Below are 26,412 nucleotides of genomic sequence, written 5' to 3' on the forward strand. Positions count from 1 at the left end.
TTTGAGGACTGGGAGAGGTAAGAAACATAAAAAACACTGTTAATTACCTCTCCACGATCCTGCCAGGCCTCCTTCCTGACGTCCTTTCTGACGTCACATGAACCCGGTCTGCGTCCCAGGTCATGTGACGTCCAACGTCATTGAACACGGACGACAGCGGAGGCCGACAGCGTAGGAGCCGGGGGACAGGTAAGAAAAAGTAGTTTTTTATGTTTTTATTCCCCCGGGTTTCCGATTATTATACTCTGGGGTCTTTTCAGACCCCAGAGTATAATGATTGTTTATGGGTGTCCACAGTGGGGCATAATACTGAGTGCAGGAGCCACTATGGGGGATAATACTGTGTGTAGGGGCCACTATGGGGGATAATACTGTGTGCAGGGGCCACTATGGGGGATAATACTGTTTGCAGGGGCCACTATGGGGGATAATACTGTGTGCAGGGACCACTATGGGGGATAATAATGTGTGGAGGGACCACTATGGGGGATAATACTGTGTGCAGGGGCTACTATGGGGGATAATACTGTGTGCAGGGGCTACTATGGGGGATAATACTGAATGCAGGGGCCACTATGGGGGATAATACTGTGTGCAGGGGCCACTATGGGGGATAATACTGTTTGCAGGGCCACTAAGGGACATAATACTGTGAGCAGGGGCCATTATGGGGGATAATACTGTGTGCAGGGGCCATTATGGGGATAATACTATGTGCAGAGGCCACTATGGGGGATAATACTGTGTGCAGGGGCCACTGTGGGGGATAATACTGTGTGAAGGGGCCACTGTGGGGCATAATAGAACACGCAGGAATGCGTAGGAGGGGGGGGGGTCAGTCGAGGTCTTCGGCGTTGGTGTCAGTGGGGGGGGGGGGGGGGCATGTCAAAAGTTCGCCACGGGGCCCCGACATTCCTAGTTACGCCACTGCCTCCTTCCCAATGTCACATAGCCATGACATCATCGCAGGTTTTTCTGAACACAGTAATGAGCATCAGGAGGACAGCATACACCATGGCGAACCATTTAGAGACCGAGAGCCCAAACTGCAGCCCAAAACCGACTAAATTATCGCAAAGTGCCAACACACAAATTTAACCTTAAATTAACCAGGATCTGCTTTATAGTGACCGTGCAATGTTATTGCAGCCTGTAATAATATCACATGTCTTCTATAATATAAGATATTATGTATAAGATAATATAAGATATAAGATACTGTGTGATATAAATAGTGAAAGGACCCTACACGGTACAATTCGCTCTGATGTGGCCCCCAGACAGTTCAATTCGCACTGATGTGGCCCCCAGACTATATTATTCTCCAGACTGATCCCCACACAGTAATATATGCGCCAGAGTGGCCCTCTCTCAGTATTATAAGCTCCAGAGTGGCCCCCACACAGTATTACACAGTCCATAGTGGCCCCCAAACAGTATTATACGGTCCACAGTGACCCCAACACAGTAGTATATGCTCCACAGTGGCCCCCAACACAGTAGTATATACTCCACTGTAGGCCCCCACACAGTAGTTTATGTTACTTATCCAGTATGGCTGCAGTCCCATGAAGAGTGTCCTCCTTATTCTTCTGATTGCAGGCACTGATGACTTATGTCATCGCACCTGCATCAGGGCAAAGGTCCTTTGGACTGAGGCCTACAGTGACAGCTTTCAGCTGTATGTGCATTTGCACATACAGCTGAAAGTACTGATCGCTCACTGACAGGGAATCCTGTACCAGATTCCCAGTTAGTGAGCTATCATGGCAATGGTGCGCATGCCAGCAGAGAGGGCTCTATGTGCCCGTGCTCTCTGGCACGCATGTCTTAGGTTCGCCAACACGGGCATATACTGTGTGCTGATTGCTGAAGGACCTGTGATGATGCAGTGCGATGTTGGGAGGAAGGAGTCAGCCTCTTTCTCAGACATTCTCTTTCTAGAAGAACCCGGCAAAGTGTATACGGTACCTTGTGAGCCACAAAAATCCAGAGTATTGTACATCACCTAGAAGAAAGTCTAAGGGTAAGTTCACACAGGGTTTTTGGGACCAGATTTTGACACGGAATCCACCTCAGAATCTGTCTCCAAAAAATTCCTCCCATTGACTTCAATGGGAGCCGTTCACTTCTATTTTCCGTGTTTTTTTGCCACTTGAAGAAAAAAGAAGCGAGCTACCCTATCTTGTCACGGATTCCACGGTGCTCCCCCAGATTGGGCCTAATCTGGAGCGGAATGCCGCGACTGGATGCCGTTGTATTGCACTGGCATCCAGTTGTGGCTAGCTGTTTTCTGGACCGGTTTCTGAAGCGGCCTACATGTCAAAATCCGGTCCAAAACCCCCCATGTGAACTCAGCCTAAGGGAGCCTTCACACGGAGTAAACGAGCATGTATATTTGCAAAATACACGTGTAAAAATACACGCGTATCACATTGAAACCAATAGGGAAAAAAGTAGCCCATTCATTTCAATGGGGAGCGCACGTATGTCGGCTCCCATTGAAATGAATGGGATCTGCTTTGTACGCGCTGATTCTGAATGTGTTTTAACGTTCAGAATCAGTCAGCGTATACTCAGTGTGAATGCACCCTTAGGGTATGTTCACACAAAGTTTTTTGCAGGTGGAATTTGACGCGGAATCCGCCTGAAAAAACGTCTCCCATTCATTTCAGTGGCAGTCACTAGCTTTTTTTTTTTCCCGCTAGCGATTTTTTCCAGCTAGCAGGAAAAAAAAAGGGGCATGCCCTATCTTCACGTGGATTCCGTGGCTGAGTCAGCCGGAGCATCCGTGGTTTGAGACACCCTTCGGCTTAGGCCCATTCGTCCAGGCATAATCAGGAGGGGGATCCACTGTATCGGCATCCCGTAACAGGCATTCTAGGGTTAATAGGTTGTTCCAGCTAACATTTAATTTTTTTTATTAGGCTGGGGAAGATGAAAAAAATAAAACGAAACAAAACAAAAACCTGTCCCTGGTGCCCCCCAGTGCGGTTCTACTGCTCGGCTGTCTTCTTTGGAGGAAGTCCTTGCTGGCTATGATGTCCCAATCAGCGGACTAAGGAAGGGACTCAAGCATGTCTCAGGTAGTGACGTCCCGTATCCTTCTCTGAGCCTATTGATTGGCCTCAGTAGTCATGTGTGGTGTGGACTTCCACTGGAAAGAAACAACCAAGACAGATGAATACGTTATTTTTTTCCCACCTCCATCAGTCATAATTAAAAAAAAAAAAAAAAAAAAAAAAGAAATTTTAGCCTGAATAACCCATTTAACATAAGGCCTCATACACATGACCACGTGCATGGTCAGTGTGCTTTTACGTTCTTCACAACTAGCACATTGATCCATTCATTTCTATGGCCCATACACAGGACCATGTGGCAAAACTCAGGACAGGTCCTATTACTATCTGATTTGCAGCCTGTATCAGTGATGTCAGTGAATGGGGCAAACACGGTCATGTGCACGTTACCTAAGGCTGAATTTACACTTGCCGCACAGTATAAAGTCCTGCAAGGAGGACTCTTTCTCTCTGCTGGTTTCTATATAAAAGCAGCAAAAGCCAGGCAGACCCCATTAGGGTATGTTTACATGGCAGAAAATGAAGAGGAATTCTCTTCATTTTCGCCATGGTCTAGCCACGACGGGATGTCGCTGTGGTGTACAAGTATTCCGTTGTGGCATCCTGGTCCTGATTAAGCCTGGATGGATGGGCCTAATCAGGAGGGAGTCTTGAGCAACAGACCCCAGAATCCACAGCAAGATCGTGCAGGGCACTTTTTTCCACGTCTTGCTGCGTTTTCTGCCTCCCATTGAAAACAATGGGAGGCGGATAGCGGGAGGAATCTGCTCCGATTCAGGGGCAAAATCTGCGCCAAATTCCTCCGTGTGAACACACCCTTTATAGTCTATGGTGTCTGGTCTTCGGGTATGCACTGGTATCCAGTTTTTAAGCGGACAGGGTCTCTATCTTTCTGGTCCCTACATGAACCTAGTTTCTTTAAAGCATGCCTATGACCTTGTATAAGACAGAAGCCCTCATACAAGAAATGAGATTTCTACAAACCTCATGGCTACACGTTTCAATAATAAATAAGAGTAAATTTCCCCTGTGCAGACACCGAATACACTTTTCTGTTCACCACTATCATCAACAGTAAGTACAAAAGTCCACTCTTGATTATTACTTCGGCTCACGACGCCATATTGCCAGGTTTTTACCTCACAAAGTAAAATATTACTGTGAGCCGGACCCACATCCAGTCCCAGCGTCCGCCTATTGATATTCATTACAGCAACCTGCGCGCCAATTTCCGCGGCTTGATCCCATCCATCAGAACAGTAGTCAGTCTGGCGGAAGCATACACTAATACAATACAGAACAACTTACAATAAATAATTTCGGGATATTTTCAAAGCGTCCACTTCATAGGGGTGTTCTACATTCATATATATGTAATAGTAGCCAATGAAATAGGAATAGAAGTATTTGTACCTTTACAGAACGACGGCCCTACAGGTTTGTCCAATGCAGTTGTCTTCCCCCCCCCCCCTCCAGGAATAGAATGCGCTGCTCCGGGGAAGGCTATAAATAGACACGCCCTACGCGGCATGTTCCAGTTACCGCTAAATTGTTCCTGTTTTTAGCTTTTTGTTTTATTTTTATCGCTGTTCGTTTAGTTTGTGGGGGAAGCATGGTAAGTAGTTGTGTGAGGAGGGAGGTGGCACAGCCGGACAACATTACTTACTGGCGCCATACTACTCGGCTGTCGTATTTACTAAAATCCTGTCATACTGGGCTCCGTGTTTAGGCCGCTAGTCCGCATGATGTGTATATAGCACTACCTGGATGGGCGGCTGGTATGCTCTAGTTCTTACCAAACCTTGTGTGTGCACATAACATGTCCCCCAGTGTGCATTCAGTATACACGGGGCGACGTCATCCACACACTATGGGGATGAGGCATGACATGGGCGGGAGGGGGATGGTTGGGAGCTACATAGGCCGTAAGTGAAGGACGGAGGTGGATCGTGTTTTCAACTCTGCTGAGGAACTGTCGGACGATCTTGATCGGTGAGCCTGGGATCAGCCTACAAAAGCGATCAGGTTGTATGATTACATCATCCTGCTCAAAAACTGCTAGAGCAATGTGAATAATGCCTTGGTATGTTTGTGTGTCTAGGCTGTTGTTGAACTAGTAACTCGGATTGCAGGGTTTTAATAATTTTTTTTTTTTTAGGTAGTATATAAAATGTGAAAATGTAAAACTTCATTACCCTATTAGTCAATGGTAAAGTTCTAGAGTAAGGGTTCCTAGCCGGACATGTCAGGCTTTTACTCCTACAAGGCCTTGTTCACACTTGTGCCTGCTGTCTGTTCGCTGCCAACTTGTATAAAGAAGATAAAGAAAGGATTTGCACACAACACTATTTTTATGACCGATCAGTCAATGGGTGTCCATCAAAAAACTTTTTGACAAGTCATGTTTCATTATTTTTCCACCCTTCTTCATTCTGAGCATGTGCAGAGAAGAATGGTGAAGGGAAAGGAGAATGGTCGAGACAAACGAGGAGGGAGAAGGAATATAATGAACAACTGATCTCTAGGGATTACCGTTCAGGGAGTGTCCAAATGTAACATGGGGCTCTTAAAGAGGACCTTTTATCAGATTGGGCACATGCAGTTTTATATACTGCTGGAAAGCTGAAAGGCGCTGCTGGGCAGAAGGGCGTCCCTGGCTAAGTGTCAGAAACGCCCTTCTGACTGTAAAGCGCTACGGGACCGATAGCGCTTTACCCGGGGCACAGATCGGGAAAGCCGGTAGTGTGCTGAATTCAGCGCACTGTCAGCTTTCCAGCAGTATATAAAACTGCCTGTGCCCGATCTGATGAAAGGTCCTCTTTAAATGTACTAAAATCTTTACTCGTCATTCAAGAGGGCAGTCAGGTAGAAGATAACTTCCATAGTGCCCTATCATTACATCCACTGTGGATAAGAAACGGTCATCGCTTATCTCCTCCCTCTGCAGAACATGTCTAGAAAACTCCTCTACAGACCTCAGTGAGTTGGCTTTAGCCTATTTCTGCCATGGCCATGACTGAATTTTAAAGGGCTTGTCCAGCCTGAAGCTGAATTTTTGTACTGACAACCTATCCACAGGACAAGTCTGTGATCTGTCTGGGTCTGTCACTGGGACAGGCCCAGCTCATCTGTTCTAGCAGTCTGCAGGTGCCAGAAGCTGCTAGTGGACAGACTGTTCATGCAGTGCCGCTGCTATTAAAGTACGTATTTAGTATGAAGATTCACTTTAAGGCTGGACAACTGCCAAGATCATCAGCTTAGGCTATATAGCAGCCTCCATCTTGTACAGAAAATAAAATAACCTACAGTTAGAAAAAAGTGCTATAGTTCACTATCTGGTTTTAATTTTTTTTTTTTTTTTTTTAAATTCCTCCGCAGCAAACTACAAAGTAGAGGAGGCTGAGAAATCTGACCTCCCCCTCTATCACACTGCAGTGCTAATAATTGGGGCATCTATACAATAGGCCTATTTATACCATGCCATTACTACAGTGTACAAACTATTAGGTCACCACATGGCCAGTTGGGATATCAGCATAGATCTCTGACCCTGTCATGCAAACATCCTCTAGCCCCCACTCCTGTTTTTGGAGCTACAGAATTGCCATCAGTACAGCAAATATCTGCCTATGGAGGCACATGGAGTGTGTGTGGGGGGGGGGGTTATATATAGGCGAGCCTGATAACTGCTGCTGGTTTGTGATGTTTCAACCTGGTGATTTATTCCCTTTAGTAATGACTGATCATTGGTATGTTACTGTATTCGATATGAAATGACTAGGCTACCAAACACTCTTAGGCTGCATTCACACAGAGTAACGCCAGGCGTCATTTGTGTGTAATTTGTGTGTCTTTTACGGCCGTCATAAAACGTTTACATAGAGTTCTATAGGAAAAGACGGCCGTAATTTACTGCCGTCATTTACGGCCGTCATTACAATGACGGCCGTAAATGACGGGTCTTTTCCTATAGAACTCTATGTAAACGTTTTATGACGGCCGTAAAAGACACACAAATTACACACAAATGACGCCTGGCGTTACTCTGTGTGAATGCAGCCTAAAAAAGTTTTTTTTTTTCTTTATCTTTCATTGTTCCCTAGAAGTGATCTAGTGTTCAGTAATTTTACTTTGATCATTGCTGTTCTATTGTCTGTGTATAGTTTTTTCTCTTTTCCTATTTGTAGTCTGCCTCTGGATCCCAGAGTCCTTCTGAAGACCAGTCTTCTAAACAGAGCTATGTATTTCCCGATGGTAAAATAATACCAAACACAGTTTTTGTTGGTGGAATAGATGGCCGGGTAGGTGATGTAAATTTATTTATTTTTTTTCTTGTTAAACTTTCCCAACAGCCTTGGTCCGGTTAAGGCCAAATTCACATCTGCGACTGAGTCTCCAACAGACTTTTTTACTCCACTTGAAAATTCTATTATATTTAAGGGGGTTAACACAATTTTAGCGATCCGACACTCCGTTGTTGTGGCTTTCCAATGGACCAGGGCAACAAAGTGACCCTAAAACAAATTGCTTTGGGGAGTGTTCACACCTGAGTCATTCAGAAATACTGGCTGTTTGACAGATAACCCCAAGAGACTCAGTTTACTATTGTGGGGGGCCCTTTTTATTTGGCTGATGTTGCTGGATCAAAAAGTCAGGTCTTGTAAGACTTCTTCATCCAGTAATACAGACTCCCTACACAGATGTGAATGTAGCCTTTTCTGAGACTCCTAATTGGGAAGCGTTTTTTTAACTTGGCACATTTTTGTGGAGCTTTTTTTTTTTTTTTTTTTTTTTTTTTTTTTTAAACCGCTTTCAGGCAATTTTCCCATCGTTTAAGAGAATGGGCCGTGAAAAAAGCGACACTTTTTTTGCAAAAAAAAAAAAAAAGTGCGGTAAAAAACGCTTCCCATTCACTTCTATTCCTTTCTTCAGGCGGAAAACGCCCGAAGAAAGGTCATGTCGCTGCTTTTTCTCTGCAAGCAGAAAAAAAGCTAGCAGTCTACATAGACTAACATTGTATGGAGGAGGATAATGACGTGGATTCCACTGTCAAAATCCTCCTCCATGTCCCCGTGTGAACTAGCCCTTACTGTGGTTTTTACAATGGCATTATGTTAAAATACTTGATGTTTCAGCTAGTGAGTAGAATGTTGTTCAGAGGTTAGCTATCAGTAATGGCACAATGCCATAAGGTCTGTAGACGCAGAGTAGAATCTGCTCTATAGCTGTCTCCCTGGCTCAAACTGCAGCACCGCCATGTAAGACTTGTATAGAGAAGTACAGGTGTGAAGGGAAATATATCTATCTATATTGGTAGACTTATTCAGCCCCCAAAGTCATCTTAAAGGGGTATTCCTATAACTCTTGTTCTGCAGCCTGAAGACTCTGTACTCTCTTCACTTCCTGGATTTACATTGGTGGAAATCTTATGGGGATCAGGCTGCCCCTCTTCACTGTAAATCAGCCTTCTACTGTAGGGACTGGGGCGAGGAAAATGAAGAATCGAGTGGATATTGCCTCAAACTCCCTATTTTCCAAACTGTGAATGAGCCCTAAGAGTCCATTTATAAGCATTGCATAGATGCGTTTTGTTTTTTTTTATTTCGTTTAAACATGCCTGTCATGTGTTGGAGTAGATTCTGTGCATACTGCTTGCAGTTTTTCATAATTTTTTTTTTTCCATTTTAAGATGGATGAATATGAAATCCGAGAATATTTCTCTAAGTTTGGAGCCGTAAAAGACGTGAAAATAATTACAGATCGAGCAGGCTTGTCTAAAGGGTGAGTAGAATTGAAATGTTCTGCAGAAAGGATTGACTTGTGTTAGGCCTGGTTCACCTCTGTGTTCGGGCTGTCTGGTGTCCCCTTGAACAGAACCCTATATGCATTAAGAAGTTGCTTAAGAAACCACACGGGCCCCGTAGACGATAATGAGGTCCGTGTGGTTTCTGCATGGAACACATGTAGAGAAGAGCTGCTTACAGTACTTTTCTCTGCATGATTTGTGTGGAAACCACATGGACCCGATTGTAGTCTATGGGGTCCATGTGGTTTCATAAGTAACTGCTTTTCAATGCGTATATGTTTCCATTTGGGGGGGTCCCACAGTGGACTCCCCAAATGGAATCAATTGCAGATGTGAACTGGGCCTTAATTTTAAGGACTTTGCCAAATATAACAAAATTAGGGTTAGGCGACTAGCTGAACAATTATGGAAACTGAACCTCTTCCCTGATGAGACTAGCTTTTGTGACTATCTGTTATTTCAGTTCGATTTTACAATATTTGCAGGGTTCTGCCTGCGGTTTTGTTAGGGCCAAGCAAATTTGAACCAGAACTGCTGGTTACACTCTGGGTTTCTTCAGATGTGATCAAACCGAATAGTGTTGCTCACCTCTCCTGGGCTTCAGCACCTTAGCTTATTATACACTGGATACTGTGAAACTCAGCATTTCTGCAGCAGGAAAAATGCTACCTTTCTGCAATGTCTGTTGTGCTGGATTCAGGTAATACTTGTAATTTGCACATACAGTACACACAAAGTACCTTGGTAAATATTACCACATTTATCTAAATAATCCTGGAGTTGGCCAATATGGCACAAACAGGTTTGAGATTTGAAACCACTAGCCCACAAGGATTTGCTAATGGTTTATTATGTCAAACCTGCTGCAGGTTCCATTTAAAGTAAACCCATCAAGATGGCAGTACTCTATGTATAATGCTGCATATAGAGAGATAGCTGCCAATCTGACATTTTGTAAGCTTAGAAATAAATTATACTGTTTTCCACAATACTGTTTATCAGTCAGCTGCTTTAGAACATGCTGACTGCATTTTCATGGTGACAGGTTGCCATAAATTTTTGTGACACAAGTGATAAAGTACCTGTTTCCATGTCTCTATACCTGGTTGCCTCCCAGCTGCCTGATAAGTAACAGGAATGTAGGTGTGCTGTAGTTGGGAATCTACTGGGGTAACTTGTATCTTGTACTTTATTTAATAATTACAGTTTTTAAGATGTAGAAATGTAATAAAACCTAAATTAAAAAAAGTTTTAGAACGTGGATACTTAAAGGGGTATTCCCACAAACACAATGATTTTTAAATTTGTAGATAGTTAAAGAGGACCTTTCACCATATCCGGGCACAGGCAGTTCTATATACTGCCAGAAAGCTGACAGTGCGCTGAATTCAGCGCACTGTCGGCTTTCCCGATCTGTGCCCGGTGTGAAGAGCTTATGGTCCGGTACCGTAGCTCTTCTATGGTCAGAAGGGCGTTTCTGACCATTAGCCAGAGACGTCCTTCTGCCTCGCGGCGCCTATCGCGCTGTGCTGTGGAGCGGGGAGGAACGCCCCCTCCCTCTGCTCACACAGCTTGTCCGTAGACTAGCATTATCAGCAAAGGGAGGGGGCGTTCCTCCCCGCTCCACAGCACAGCGCGATTGGCACCGCGAGGCAGAAGGACGTCTCTGGCTAATGGTCAGAAACGCCCTTCTGACTGTAAAGCGCTACGGGACCGATAGCGCTTTACACCGGGCACGGATCGGGAAAGCCGACAGTGCGCTGAATTCAGCGCACTGTCAGCTTTCTGGCAGTATATAACACTGCCTGTGCCCAGATATGGTGAAAGGTCCTCTTTAAGTTAAACATTTTTGCAAATATAAGTAAACCTTTTGTAGAATTTTAAAGATTTCCACTAAATATCTTGTGAAAAGTTGTTGTCTTGACTGGTTGCCAGTGGATACAACCATAAATGCAGGCCTTTTCTAAGATCAGTAAATCGGCCATGATTTCCTTCTTTGTGGCCGGGATATCGTCATGTAGATGTAGTCTTGCTACTTGATAACCCAGCTACAATAAGAAAATCATGGTTGCATTCCTGACAAGCCCCAGACAGTAGAAAGTTTTTGCATTTATGTTAGTATCCATTGGCAACTGATCAAGACAGATGTCTCCACTAATATAGTGAGATAAAGTCTTTAAAACTCTGCAAAAAAAATTAACTACTTGTATTTGCAAAAAATGTTTACCTTTTAATTATCTACAAATATAAATGCTTGTTCATGGGAATAAGAGATAAGATATTCCTTTAATAGTCCCACAATGGGGAAATTTCAGTGATACAGTTTCATAGATGGTACAGTAGTATATAACAAGAGAGAAAACACATATAAGCTCATGGCAGATAGAGAAATCCTAGGAATCATAGCAACTAAAAAAGAAAGAAACACAGACACACTGCAGGATCATTTAGTTCTCTGTGCAAATTGATGTTAATAATAATAATAATACAGCCGACTTGGTTGTAGGACACGAGGAGGGGGGGTCACAGCATGTAGATATAACAAGCAGAAATTTTTGCAGAGGTGGGGGACATATGCAGCTATCATGATAACATGTGGTAGTTCCTTTGGTAGGTGGTGAGATCTCCTGCTCACAGCTGATAATTCGGTATCTTGCATCAGCACTATTGTCCTTTTAACCACAAAAAATGCCCCAAATGTCCTTCATCACAAGCCCTCCTCCTCCTCCTTACCACAGTGTTCTACTGCCCCAAGGAAGTCAGAGACCATCCAGGTATACATGGTGCTGCTCTCTTGCCAAGCTTCCATAACTCCTGGGGTAGGTGGGTGATGGTTCCCAGGTTGTAACAGTGTCCCACGTGTCCACAGTAATAGAAAGAAATACCAGTCAGCTGTAGCATCTTCACACATCAGCAATTGACGCCAGAAATCATCTCCTTGAACGAAGAAGTCCACACTTCCATGTAGGTTTCTCTTCCATGCCGCATGTTGAGCCATGCTGTCCTAGCTGGGGGGATGGTAACAGGCACATGTGGAAACCAGCTGAACCAGGTCTTGAGTCCATGCTTTACAATGGAAACAAAAGGAACAAAAAACTCCACAGGGTCTTCCATTCGATTTATAGTTGCTAAATTCATAGTGCTAGATTGCTTGGTTACCGGATTCTTGAAGATAGAGAAAAAAAGAGTGAAAAAGGAAAGAAAAGTTTGCTCCCAGCTTGGAGCACTGCATCAAGGCAGCCAGCCTCTCAGGGGGCGGCGCCTAAAAAATGTGTTCTTTGAGATCTTGCCCTGCAATACCCACAATCAGATTGAACTGATTAGACCCAGTTGCTATGGATGTCAGGAAGGGGGGGTTAAGGACTTGCTGACATTTTGCTATGGCCCATTTTATGATGCAACACCAGAAATGCATAGCAAAAAAAGTTGGAACATGAACATACACAATTGTCCTAATGCAGTGATGGCGAACCTTTTAGAGACCGAGTGCCCAAACTGCAACACAAAACTCACTAAATTATCGCAAAGCGCCAACACATCAATTTAACCTTAATACTGTGCGGATCCACAAGTATGGACAATTACGGATCTGCAAAATAGTCGTCTGAATGGGACTTTACAGAGCTTTCAATTATAGAAACAATTTTGTACCGCATTTGGTATCATTTTGAACAATTAACCATTTCCTGACATCCGCCATACTAGTACGGTGCATGCCGGGTGTTTAACTATGGCGGCCGCCCAGGAGTCTACTGTATTACACAGTAGACAGCCAGCGCTAATGCCTCTGATCGGTCCCTGGACCGATCGGAGGCATTAACCCCTCCAGCGCCGCCATTTTGCCAGTGATCGCTGGAGCATGCTCCAGGGCCGACATCGCGTTTCCATGACAGCCGGGAGCCTTGTAAAGGCTCCCCGGTTTGTCTGCAGTGATTTCCTTTTGCAGGCTGGTCTATGCAGCTTGCAAAAGAAATTATGATTTTTTTTGTAATGCATTAGCATTGCATTAGTGATCAGACCCCTAGGGCGTCTAATAAATGCAAAAAAAAAAAAAAAAAAGTTTAAAAAAAAATGTAAAAATCAAATCATCCTCCTTTCCCTAGAACACATATAAAAGTAGTTAAATACTGTGAAACACATACATGTTAGGTATCCCTGTGTCCAATAACTCCCGCTTTACAAATCTATAAAAATATTTTTCCTGTATGGTAAACGCCGTAGCGGGAAAAATGGTCAAAAGTGCCAAACTGTTGTTTTTTCACTGTTTTGATTCTGATAAAAATTTGAATAAAAAGTGATCAAAGCAATAGCATTTCCCGAAAATGGTAGAAATAAAAAGTACACCCGGCCCCAAAGACGCCCTATACATCCCCGTACACGGACATATAAAAAAGTTACGGCTGTCAGAATATGGAGACTTTTATAAATAAAATTTTTAACATTTTTTTTAAGGGGTTAAAATCTAAATAAAACCATATAAATTTGGTATCCCCGGAATCGTACCAAAACACAGAATACACGGGACATGTAATTTTGGCTGCACAGTGAACGCCGTAAAACCGAAGCCCGTAAGAAAGTCGCAGAAATGCATTTTTTTCTTCAAATTCACCCCATTCTGAATTTTTTTCCCTGCTTCCCAGTACATTATACAGAATAATTAATGGTGGCATCATGAAGAACAATTTGTCCCGCAAACATTAAGACCTCATATGGCTCTGAGAGCAGAGAAATAAAAAAACGTTATGGGGTTTAGAAGGAGGGTAGTCAAAAACGAAAATCAAAAAATGCCATCGGCGGGAAGGGGTTAATGTTTACTATTTACATGGCAGAGATCTGTTCTATAGTGACCATGCAATATTATTATGACTTATAATAATATCACATGTCTGCGATAAAACCGATACTGTGTCATAAATAGTGAAGGGCCCCCACACAGTATCTGTGCCACAGATGGGTGCCCACAGAGAGGGCTCTGAGTGCCACCTGTGCCATAGGTTCGCCATCACTGTTTTAATGCATTGAAATGTTCCAGTGTAAACAGCAAGAGCAAACATCAGAAAAATTGTTGAACTTCAGTTATGTAAGTGATAACCTACTGATGATTTTGTACCATCATCAACCAGTGCTCTACCTAATATACAGATATTATATGCAAATACTTTACAGCTATCAAATACCAATTCTCTTAAAGAGGACCTTTCATTGATTTGGGCACAGGTAGGTATATATACTGATGGAAAGCCGACAGTGCGCTGAATTCAGCTCACTGTTGGCTTTCCTGATCTGTGCCCTGGGTAAAGAGCTATCGGTCCCGGTACCGTAGCTCTTTACAGTCAGAAGGGTGTTCCTGACAGTCTGTCAGGAACCTCCTTCTCCACAGCAGCGTCTATCGCGCTGTACAGTGTGAGTGGAGAGGAACGTCCTCTCCCCTCCTGACAATACTTGTCTATGGATGAGCACTCTGAGCAGAAGGAGGGGGCGTTCCTCCCCGCTCACACTGTATACAGCGCGATAGGCGCTGCTGTGGAGAAGTACGTTCCTGACACGGTCAGGGACACCCTTCTGACGGTGAAGCGCTACGGTACCAGGACAGATGGCTGTTTATCCGGGGCACAGATCGGGAAAGCCGACAGTGCGCTGAATTCAGCGCACTGTCGGCTTTCCAGCAAATTTAGAGCTGCCTGTGCCCAAACCCATGAAAGGTCCTCTTTAATGATAAAACAATCTGTAAAGAATAAAATCCCACACACACTTTTATAAACCATTTAAGTAGAAGTTCAAGCCCTATAATACAAACCTGGCATCATCACAACCTTTACTATTAAAATAGCAAAAAAAAAAAAAAAAAAAGCTTTAAATTAAAAATATATAATAAAAAAAATGAAATAAGTTCTAAATCACCTCCTTTCCCTAGAATACATATAAAAGTAGAATATCATATGTCAAACACATACACATTAGGTATCCCTGTGTCCGAAAGTGCCTGGTCTACTAATAGTTTCCCTGTACGGTGAACTTCAAAAGTGCCAAACCGCCGGGTTTTTTTTTTTTTCAATAAAAGGTGATCTAAGCAATAGACATTCCCCAAAATGGTATAACTAAAAAGTACATCTGGCCCCGCAAAAAAACGCTCTATGCATCCCCGTACAGCTGCAGGGTCACCTGTCAATGTGGCCTTGCAGCTGTTGCAAAACTACAACTCCCATACATTAAATATTTTACCATTTTTTGCTTCAAAATTTTTTATACCCTAATTTCCTCCTCTAAAACCTAGGTGCATCTTATAGTCCGAAAAATACAGTATGTTGGCCACAAAATTAAAGAGGACCTTTTATCAGATTGGGCACAGGCAGTTCCATATACTGCTGGAAAGCTGACAGTGTGCTGAATTCAGTGCACTATTGGCTTTCCCGATCTGTGCCCTGGGTAAAGTGCTATCGGTCCTGGTACCGTAGCTCTTTACAGTCAGAAGGGCGTTCTTGACACTGTCAGGGACGCCTTTCTGCCCAGCAGTGCCTATCGCAGTGTACAGTGTGAGCGGGGAGGAACGCCCCCTCCTTCTGCTCACAGTGCTTGTCCATTGACGAGTATTTTCAGGAGGGGAGGGGGGCGTTCCTCCCCACTCACACTGTACAGTGCGATAGGTGCTGCTGGGCAGAAGGATGTTCCTGACAGAGTGTCAGGAACGCCCTTCTGACTGTAAAGCGCTATGGTACCGGGACCGATAGCGCTTTACCCAGGGCACAGATCGGGAAAGCCGATAGTGAATTCAGCGCACTGTCGGCTTTCCAGCAGTATATAGAACTGCCTGTGCCCAATCTGATGAAAGGTCATCTTTAAGTGCTTTAACTGGCATAATGAGAAGTTAAAAAAAAAAAAAAAAAAAACCCTCCTAAAATTGATCTTGCTCCTCAGAGTTAAAGAAACCTGGTTTGATTGCAGTGTACATTGAGGCAATGTGGACAGTGAGGGGTAAAATGGGGTTTATTAACTTTTCGGTTAACTTTTATTTTTTTTTTCCCCTCTTAGTTATGGGTTTGTCTCTTATCATGGTGAAATTGATGTAGACAAGATAATAGCTGTAAGTACACTGAAGTATCATTGTTGGTCATAAGTGTCTTTCATAACAAATCTGCTAATGTGTATGTGGCCTTATAAACCTGTCATACACATTGACCTTTCATGATGATTGATGGAAATTCATTTCTTCATAGATCTTTGTTAAAACCTTTAGTGTACATCTTAAAGGGCTAGTTAAGTGTGGGATATTTCTGGCATATGTGCAGGGCTACATGGCAACTTGTGACATTAGAGTGCAGCGATTGCACTGATGCATCACAACGAAGAAGTGTGGCTAGCAATGCGACACAGCAGTTGAAGGAAAATAAACCTTTTGTTAGTTGCCTTGCTGGAAAGCTTTGACACCCTTTTTTTTGTTTGTTTGTTTTTTAAGAAGTCTGATTGCCAATCTAATACATGGTGCCAATTGTCTGCCCTGTAAAATGGCAGGAATTGCTGTTGTACATATGAAAATGGGTCCAGTCAAAGCTGAGGAGTGTTCACACATATGAATTTGGTGCTGATTTTGAGGCAGTTCCTCCTCAAAATCTGGTCCAAATTCAATCCTGAATATGCTTTACATTATTTTCAATGGATGGCAGAGATTGAGGCAGAACATGAGTGTCCTTATCGTACCACAGATTCCCCAGTTAATCAGCTGCTCAGTCTGGGGTGCCCAGGTGATCAGCAAGCGAAAGCTGCACAACTGAAAAGGAACCTGAGGTGGAAGTTTGCCTCTCCCTTTTGTTGGCCGTCTGAATGGGCCTTTGCTGTGACTGTCAGCAGAAATCTCACAAAGTGCAATAATTATGTAGTATGAACACTTGTACATGGGAGAAATTTATTTTTAAGAAAACCTAACAAACTATTTTACACAATCTGTTACTGTAAACCTTTTACGTGACCTTCCCTTTCTCTTTAGTCTCAAATGAGCTTTCACGGAAAGAAACTTAAACTCGGACCAGCCATACGGAAGCACAGTGTGTGTGAGTAAACTGTATAGCTTTGTTTCTGGGTAATTGCAGGGCTGTTCCTGTTGCTTGAATAAGAGCCATGCAGCTACCTGTCCACAATCAGTGTCTGGCACCCAGACGCTGATCTGTGTGGGGTTCAGGTGTCGAACCCTGACAGGATTACATACTTATATACCAATGAGCCATTCTGTGGATAGAGATTCAGTATAAAAAATATACGCCGGAAAACTCCTTTACCTGACCTGATGCTTGTTAGGATAGAAGTATGTGCAGTGCACGATTATCTCATGGTGGTAGTCACGGTGTGGAGGTAGTGTGCTACCTGGGCCTAGTATAAGGTATTAGTAGTCTTTTATATGATGTGTTTTGGTAATTTTCTGTATAGTGGCAATGGTAATAATTCTCCACAGTATAGCGGTGCACACATGGTGGTTTCACACACATACATACATACATACATACATACATACATACATACATACATACATATATATATATATATATATATATATATATATATATATATATATATATATATATATATATTACTCCCTCCACCCCATATCTTTTAAGACTAGATTAATGCTGCAGAAGTGCAGCCCTGACTTCTGAAATGACTACATGCGATAGTGTTGTTGGTATGTCAGGATTTGGGGCCCCACTTTTAATTTTGCCCATGGCCCCATTTTGTCTAAAAACCAGCCCTGTCTGCAGTGAAGATACAAGTGGTGTAAAATAATGATACAAAGTGTGAATCGTAACAGGAATTTTACATTTCCACACGAGGTTTTTTTTTCCCCCCACAGTTTCGGTCTTGCATGTCCTTCGCCAAAGCATGCAGTTAGTGTTAGATAACCTTCATGATCCAGAAATCTCTCGTCACAAACAGAGGACTAAAAGAACTATAAAACTTGAATATTTATTTATTATTATTATTATTATTATTTATAATTTATAATAATTTATAACAGGTAAGACGGTCCAAAAAAAAAAAATTGACAATCTAAGTACACATAAAGCATGCTGTAGATAAGAGGAACGTTCTTACCTGGACCCACTAAGACACTGGGGACTCAATGGGACTTGCAGATGAAGGGCTGATGTAATTCTACCGTCTCACTTATTTCCCAATGACTTCTGTCCCCAGAGCTCTCCCTGTGTCTCCCTATCAAATTAAATCCTCTTCCCTTATATCCTTAATCCCAAACTGTTCCTCTTTTATCTAGGGCACGGTTTATGTGCACTTACATTGATGGGGCTTTTTTTTAACAGTCTTAACATGAATATTTATTATAATTTATATTAAAAGTGACGCCTCATAGTTCTTTTGGTCCTCTGCTTGTGACAATCCTACATGCCCTTATTGAATGCTGTTAAAGGGGTTTTGGTTCTGACACCTGGGTCCCCTGTTTACAAATGTTTGGCACTGTGCTTGCTAGGTACTGAAGAGGATGCAGCCTATACAAACATGTGACTGGCAGGGGTTTCACACCCAGTCCCCAGCCTATTTTTAATTGATGACCTCTCCTAAGCATGGGTCACTAATAGAGATGAGCGAACACTGTTCGGAACAGCCGTTCCGAACAGCACACTCACAGCATGCTCCCATAGAAATGAATGGAAGCGGCCGGCACGTGGGGGGCTAAGCGGCCGGCCGCCGGCAAAGTCTGCGTGCAAGGTGCTTCCATTCATTTCTATGGGAGCGTGCTGTTCGGATTGGCTGATCCGAACAGTGTTCGCTCATCTCTAGTCACTAACTTAGCCTGAAAACACCTTTTAGGCGGGGGCCCATGGGCCAGAATCGCCGTGGGGAAAAATCGCGGCGTTATACAGTAACAGCAAAGTGGATGGGATTTATGCAAATCCCATGCCCACTTTCCGTTAAAATCTGCAGCGCGAACACGCCGCATTTCCAAACCAGTGCGATTTTGGAAATCGTAGTATGTTAATTATATCTACATTAATGCCGACGGCTTTCCCGTAGATGTAATGGTAACAGAAAGTCCACGAAGGAAACCTCTGTGAAGTTTCTGTTCAAAGCGCTGCGGGAAGAACCACAATGCGTTCCTGTCGCGGTTGTTCCCCCAGCGCTTTAGTGCAGCGTTTCTGGCCGTGGGGCCTTAGCCTCAAGGTAAATGTGTAATGAATTGTTGTGTCTTTCCCTATAGGCAGCCATATTCAACCACGACCAGTTGTCATAAGCAATCCTGCTCCTCCGTATCCAAACATGTGGAATGCTCCAGTGTCTGATCCCTACGTTCATCACCCACCAGTTTATAGTCCGGTGACTCAGTATGTGCAGGTAATATATTTTAGAGCAGGGGCTGCTGGAGGTAGAGGCTGGGTGAGGCTGGGTTGCATCAGGTTTTCCCAATTTTTTTTTTTTTTTTCTAAAATTTGCCATATTCTGACAGCTGTAATTTTTTTATACGTCCGTGTACGGGGATGCATATGGCGTCTTTTTTTGTGGGGCCGGGTGTACTTTTTAGTTCTACCATTTTCGGGAAATGCTATTGCTTTGATCACTTTTTATTCAAATTTTTATCAGAATCACAGTGAAAAAAACATCTGTTTGGCACTTTTGACTATTTTTTCCCGCTACGGCATTTACCGTACAGGAAAAATATTTTTATAGATTTGTAGAGCAGGCGATTTCGGACACGGGGATATCTAACATGTATGTGTTTCACAGTATTTAACTACTTTTATATGTGTTGTAGGGAAAGGGGGGGTGATTTGAATTTTTAATACTTTTTTTAAAAAAATATTTTTTTTGCATTTATTAGACCTCCTAGGGGTCTTGAACTCCAGGGGGTCTGATCACTAATTCAATGCATTACAATGCTAATGCATTGCAAAAAAATCATCATTTCTTTTGCAGGCTGCATAGACCAGCCTGCAAAAGAAAGAGGCTGCAGATCGGCCGGGAGCGGCTCCCGGCTGTCATGGAAATGTGACGTGGGCTCTGGAGCTTGCTCCAGGCGCCGGCAATCACCAGCAAAACGGCGGTGCCCATGCGCTGCCAGGAAAATGGCGCCGAGGTGCCGGAGGGGTTAATGCCTCCGATCGGTCCCCGGACTGATCAGAGGCATTAGCGCTGGCTGTCTGCTGTGTAACACAGTAGACACCCAGCGGCTATGGCGGCTGCCCGACTCCCGGGCAGCTGCCATAGTTAAACACCCGACATGCGCCGTACTAGTACGATGGATGCCGGGAAAGGGGTTTGACCATGTGGAGTTTTAACCTGTGTAGTTATATCATAAGCATGGCTGTAAATTGTGTTTTGTTTTTGTTTTGTTTTTTCTACTTTTATATTTTTTTTTAGCCTTGTCCATATTCAAATCCACCAGTTTTGTATCCACAACAACCGGGATATTTCCAGGTAAAGTTTCTTTTTTAACCTCTTCCCAAAATGTTTGCACAGCCGCCAGATTAGCACAATGCTGTACATTTAAGATATGGACAGGAGCTAATCTGGTAGCCTCTGCTGTATCATACTGCTGGCACCCTGCTTCAGTACTTGAGTTAAAAGAGAACTCTGACCTGAGCTGTTGGAGACTGTGACATTGTCTGCCGAAAATCAGTCCAGCAGTTTGTTTGAGACTGGGACACCTCATGTGCTCCAATGGAGCTGAACATTGGACAGGTGTGAATCTAGCATAAGGTGTCACCCAAACACCTCTTAAGAATTTTCTCTCCTGCGCAAACATGTTAACTTAGTTTGTCATATTCTAGAAACTGATCTGAAGATCTACCTCTTCTCATAAGCTGTTAATTTTGCAGGTACCACCACAGTGGCCTAATGGGGACCAGAGGAGCTTTGTATTTCCTCAGGTGATTAAACAAGTCATGACTGGCAAGAATCTACTGTCCCGTTATAGCAGAGCTGATCTTGTTCTACAGTAGGAGATTGTGAAAATGCTTTCTACAACCAACAGTTTTATTTAAATGGGTATTCTTATGTCTACATTTGTGACTATATGGAAAGGATTGGTCAAAATGCTTTCTAAATATTAGTTAGTAACTCTTGAAAATGAGTAAACGAGCATAACTTATATGGAAGTTCTGAAAATGGCTATTCTTGTGTCTACTGCCCTCCTTTGTGGCCTTATCGTAGGGGTAATTTCATACTGTGTTTTTCAGTTGGATTTTTATTTTATTTTTTTATTTTTAAAGCTAAAGCCAGAAAAGGGAAATATACAGGAAATTGCATTTCTCCTGCCTGCTACATCCACTTCCAACTTGGGGTGTGGGCTAAATTTATTTATTCTTTTTTTTTCCCCCAAAATGCAACTTGAGAAACTCTCCTCAGGCTTGCCCCACTTAAAGTTTACAGCTGGTTTGACATGGTTTAAACACTCAGCAATAACCAGCTTATCACCCTTTGTGGCTATGGCATAAAGCTGTTTCCTGCCTACTGATCCTACAACTTCTCTGTCTGACCAAGCATGTTGAGGTTGTGCAGTTCTTCAACCTCTATCTTTCCAGCATTTGGTTCTCTTGGACAATTCATAAAACTGCCCTAAGTTTTCTGAACTAACAATTTCTATTATCTTATTTTTTTTTCCAGGCTTTTACATGGAATTATCATGGTAATGAATCAGAAATGCTTTTCAATGAAAGTGTACCCCCTGAAATCTACATTCACGAACAAAATTTATCTCCTGTCTCAACAAGCCCACAAAAGGTAATAATGGAGTTTCTCCAGGTAGACAAGTTATAGGGCAGAAACAAGTTTTAAACAGAACATCGTTTGCTTTATTGGTCACCTTTGCGATCACTTTTTGCCACATTGATTCAAAGGGGTTTTGCCACAAATTCCTGGAGTGATCCAAACAATGATAACGCTATCAATGCAAACAAAAAAAACCCTGCTCTGTAGTGTCCTTTTTTGCTTTTCTTGGACTCTTCACAGCTCTACTTTAATTTTCTGTGGGCACGCACATACTTGTATAATGGGGATGTTCAGCAGCCTGGATTTGGCTAGACCCTTATGTTTTGCAAGACAAATCAGATTGTGGTGAAATTTGAGAAAAAGGCAGTTGACCTATTTTATTTTGGGTTTGTTTCTACAGTGTTTACTGCTCATTGGAAATAAGAGTGATATGGTACTGACCAGCAGAATATAGGTAACCTCACTGCCATGTCAGTTATCTAGTTTTGTTGCTAACTTTAAATAAATTAGGAATAAAGAAAAATTGACTCCTGTAACTTTTGTATTTCCACGGTTGTTTATATATATATATATATATATACATATACACTTTTCAGATGGTTTTTCTTCCCGTTTTGGAGAATTTCTCATTTTCATCATTTATAATTTTGCAGTGTTTTTTTTTTTTGGGGCAATGAAGCATCAAAAATGGTCAGTTATGCCACTGCAGTACTACAATATTAGTCCATAGTAAAATCTGAACGTTACTATCGAGCCCTGTGCAAGCAGCTCTGAAAAAATATGGCATTGGTAGACGTTGGGAGCCTTCAGGGGCCTCCAAGCTGCCATGGTAGCAGACCTGCCCCTCAGGTGATCTGTTCAGTAGATTGAAATTGAAAGTAACCTCTCAAATTCCATTGTTGCGTTTGAGAGGGTTAATTGTCCATGAATGATGCGGTCTCCCATTTTTCTGACACTGCTGCTTGATCCAGTATCTATGAACCTCTGTCACAAAGTGCCATATGAGGGTTTAAAGCCTCTCGTAAGGTCAGCACAATTATATGCTGTGGTCACTTACTTCGAACTTTCTTGGCTTTTTTGAATTTTTTTTTTTTTTTCTTCATTTGGATATTAAATGTAGGGGGAAGGGGAGAGGAGTTTGTTCTGTTTTTGAAACCTTGTACTAGCCAGAGCAGAAAACTGCTAACTAAGCTTATATTTTATTGCAAGGAGTTTAGAAATTTGCTATGCATATTAAGTCGAAGGTCTGAGAAGCCCAGTAACCTACATCTGATGAACGCTGCCACACTGACCTTTTTGATTTCTTGTTTATCCAATTATCCCAAGTCTATTGAGCCATTCCAAAGATGGCCCATTTATTGATGCAGATTATGGTATACTAGCCAAGGACCCCATCCCCAGTAAAACAAGTGTTACCACTGGAATCTCATTCCATTTACTAGAATTCAAGCCAGAATACTGGTGTACATTATATCTGAAATTTGTGCCTGTCCCTTACTAGCTTAAAGGGGCTCTATCTTTGGGAAAAGTCATTTTTTAACTAAGCACATCCTTGCATAGCCTTTGTATGTAAATCGCCTCAGTAGTTTTTGAATGAGCCTGTTTTTAGTCATATGCTAATTGGCCCCTTTAGGGCTAGTTCAGACGTGGGGCGCCCACGTGGGTTTTGACACAGAGAGAGACACGGCAAGCTGCGTCTCTCTGGTCAAAACCCGCCTGCCACGACCGTCGCGGCTTTCCCCTCCTATGTCGGCTCAAATGAATGAGCCAACATAGGAGGGTGCTGCCACTAGGCGGAATCCACAGTCCAGCGCACCGCGGCTTCCGCCTGAAGAAAGGACATGTCGCTTCTTTTCTCTGCTAGCAGCAGCCTGCCGCTAGTGGAAAAAAGAAGCCCGGCGGTCTGCATAGACCACCATTGTAAAGGAGCGGATTTTGAAGCGAAATCCGCTGTCAAAATCCACCCCTTTGTTCACGTGTAGAGATGAGCGAGTACTGTTTGGATCAGCCGATCCGAACAGCACGCTCCATAGAAATGAATGGATGCACCTAGTACTTCTGCTTTGACGTCGGCCGGCCGCTTAACCTCCCGCGTTCTGGCTATGTCCATTCATTTCTATGCGAGCGTGCTGTTCGGATCGGCTGATCCGAACAGTACTCACTCATCTCTTTTCACGTGTGAACGAGCCCTTATTTCAGTTTTGGCCCATGGTGCATCAGTATCGGGAGTTGTAGACACTACTACGTTTTGACCTAAGCAGATTCTCTGCTAGTTGGGTATTTGATCTTTATTTACCTTTGGTTGACAAGCTTGTGCAGGCCATTCAGTGGATGAGCGCTGATGCTGTATTTGACAGTCATTACTGCCCAATTACTTATTTGCGGGTGTGCTGTGATGCCAAAGGGGAGATCGGGGTGGGGTGGCCTACTTTGGAGTGTATAGTACTTGGGGGGGGGGGGGGGGGGGGGGACTTCACTATTTATATCACCCAGTATCTGCTTTATAGCAGACATATTAGTACAGGCTGTAATAACATTGCGCAGCCACTATAAAACAGATCCTGTATGATGTAAATAGTGAACATTAATTGTTCAAAACTACCAAATGCAGAGACCTTTACCTTTCAGTACAATGTTGTTGTTGAAATATCTCTTAATCCCTTTCACACAACTGTATTTTGTGGGTCCATAACTGCCCACAATTGTGGATCTGCAGAGTATTGCGGTTAAAATTGTTCTGGAAAATTGCAATAACTTAGTGGGTTTTTGGGTGCAGTTTGGGGACTCTGTCTCTAATAAGTTTTCCATCACTGGCCTAGACCTAAATTCATCTGAGGTTCCAGGAGGAAGAAACTTTACTCCTTCAGAGGTGTCTTTGCACCAGTCACCCTGCTCATTGTGGAGGAAAGGCCTTCTAGTAATCTCTTCAAGAAGCCTTCTCTTCTAGACAAGGTCTTCCTGGCATTCCTGCACCTTGTCTTCCAGGCCTCCTACTTCCAATTCCTCTTCTGTATGAGTTCTTCTCACACTTGGAACTCCTTGGATGGAGGGTGGCTGCTCTCCTTCCTGGAGATCTGGCTTGCCATCATTGACTACTCCTGAGTTCGAGAGGTAGTGTTGAGTTCTCTTCCATTCTAAACGGAAGCTTTTTTTTTTTTCTCTCTCCCCCCTTGTCCGCTTTGCCTCCTTTCCTCATTTGAGAGGCCGCTTTGTCTGAAAGTTTAGTTACACTTTAAACCATGTAATGGTGGTTAATTTATAATGCGCTTTTCTCTCCAATGGACTGAAAATGCATGGAGCATTGTGGAGTGGGCCATTTAGTGGCTGCTTTAGGTCTTGTGCACACAGAATTAACGCAAGCGCATTTTAGCATAATACACGTGTAAAAATAACACGCCCATTGACTTCAGTGAAATTTTTTACACGTTAAAAAAACACTTCAAAATACGCGTCACGTTTTTTGACGCGTTTTTTTGTTGTTTTTACACGTGTATTTTGCTAAAATGGCTTGCGTTAATTCTTTGTGCACGGGCCCTTACAGGTGCTAGTCTCCAACACCCGCAGGAGTATGTTGTTGTACTGAGGTAAGTTGGTTTCCTAAATGTCTTTGGCATGTGGGAAGAAACCAGTGTATCCAGTTTAAAACCACACAAAACAGGGAGAACATACAAACTCTTGTGTTCATAGTCTTACTGCAATGAAATTGTGCTAACCAAGCTGTTAATATGCCGGCTCAGTGATGTCACCATTACAGCACCTGACTTTTATAGTTTCACAATGTACTATTGTGATGGTGAGGAAACAATTAAGCATTGTAGATTGTAGAGTCTTTCCTTAAATTTTTGAATACCAATAGTCACTGTTCTTTTATACTTTCTAGGTGCAGGTAGCCATTAACAGGAAATGGTTTAGTCAGAAACGTTGCATTGTTGTAAAACATTTTCTTTTTTTTCTCCCCCCCCTTCCCCCCTGAAATTCCAGAAGGTGGATAGAGGCATTCAGACCCTCGTATCATGTCTTCTAACTAGTGATGGAAGACTCCAGAGATCCAGCATCTCACAAGATGATTATGTAAAGGTACAGAAAGAATCAGAATAAGTTGTCACATATAGACTTGTTTTATTTTAAGCGGTTGACCAGGCTTTAAACTTTATTCTTTAACTGGGGGAGGGGGGGGGAGAAGAATTACACCTGCGCTCTGGTGCCCTCCTAGTGCAGTTCGGTCTTGCTGCTCAGCTGTCTTGCAGTGGAATTCCTTGCTGTCTGTTGAAGCCGCTGATGGGCCTCAGCTGTCATGTGCAATTAACATGCAAGTGCAAGTTATTAGTGAAACTTTGTCACAAAACATTCAAACACAGATGTCATGTGCAATATGCAGATTGGATTGCGGTTTTAACCCCTTCCCAATATCTACCATACTAGTACTGTGGATGCTGAGTGTTTAACTATGGCGGCCGCCTGGTAAACAGCAGACACCTTGCACTAATGCCAGAGGTCAGTGCCTGCACCAATCGTGGGCAATAACCCTTCTGGTGCCATAATTAATTATATTTATGATTTTCTTCTTAACTACTTCTGTACCGGGACAATTCGTGGTTCAGCAGAAGAATGACCAATGACTAGAGGTGAGCGAGTACTATTCGAAACTACCGTTTCCAGTAGCACGTTCCCATAGGAATGAATGGACGGAGCCAGGGCTGGCGTCCTGCCGATTAACCCCCTGTGCGCCAGCCGCTCCCATTCATTCCTATGGGAGTGTGCTATTGGAAACAGTAGTTTCGAATAGTACGTTCTCATCTCTACCAACGACGGGAA

The 26,412-nt window shown here is 43.1% G+C and overlaps 1 protein-coding gene across 1 annotated transcript in view; it reads left to right on the forward strand.

The window, feature by feature from the left end:
* The first annotated feature begins 3,649 nt into the window (after positions 1 to 3,649).
* Positions 3,650 to 26,412, forward strand: part of DAZL (deleted in azoospermia like) — a 30,094-nt gene continuing 7,331 nt past the window's right edge. The window contains exons 1-11 of the mRNA XM_075271998.1: positions 3,650 to 3,668; positions 4,682 to 4,698; positions 7,271 to 7,384; positions 8,773 to 8,864; positions 15,919 to 15,970; positions 16,871 to 16,934; positions 19,091 to 19,224; positions 20,248 to 20,304; positions 20,706 to 20,756; positions 21,493 to 21,609; positions 25,579 to 25,674. Coding sequence (XP_075128099.1) covers positions 3,650 to 3,668; positions 4,682 to 4,698; positions 7,271 to 7,384; positions 8,773 to 8,864; positions 15,919 to 15,970; positions 16,871 to 16,934; positions 19,091 to 19,224; positions 20,248 to 20,304; positions 20,706 to 20,756; positions 21,493 to 21,609; positions 25,579 to 25,674 — 813 coding nt within the window. The remainder of the gene's footprint in view (positions 3,669 to 4,681; positions 4,699 to 7,270; positions 7,385 to 8,772; positions 8,865 to 15,918; positions 15,971 to 16,870; positions 16,935 to 19,090; positions 19,225 to 20,247; positions 20,305 to 20,705; positions 20,757 to 21,492; positions 21,610 to 25,578; positions 25,675 to 26,412) is intronic.

This window comes from Leptodactylus fuscus, chromosome 4 (genome assembly GCF_031893055.1).
Source record: "Leptodactylus fuscus isolate aLepFus1 chromosome 4, aLepFus1.hap2, whole genome shotgun sequence".
In the NCBI taxonomy this organism is placed as follows: domain Eukaryota; kingdom Metazoa; phylum Chordata; class Amphibia; order Anura; family Leptodactylidae; genus Leptodactylus; species Leptodactylus fuscus.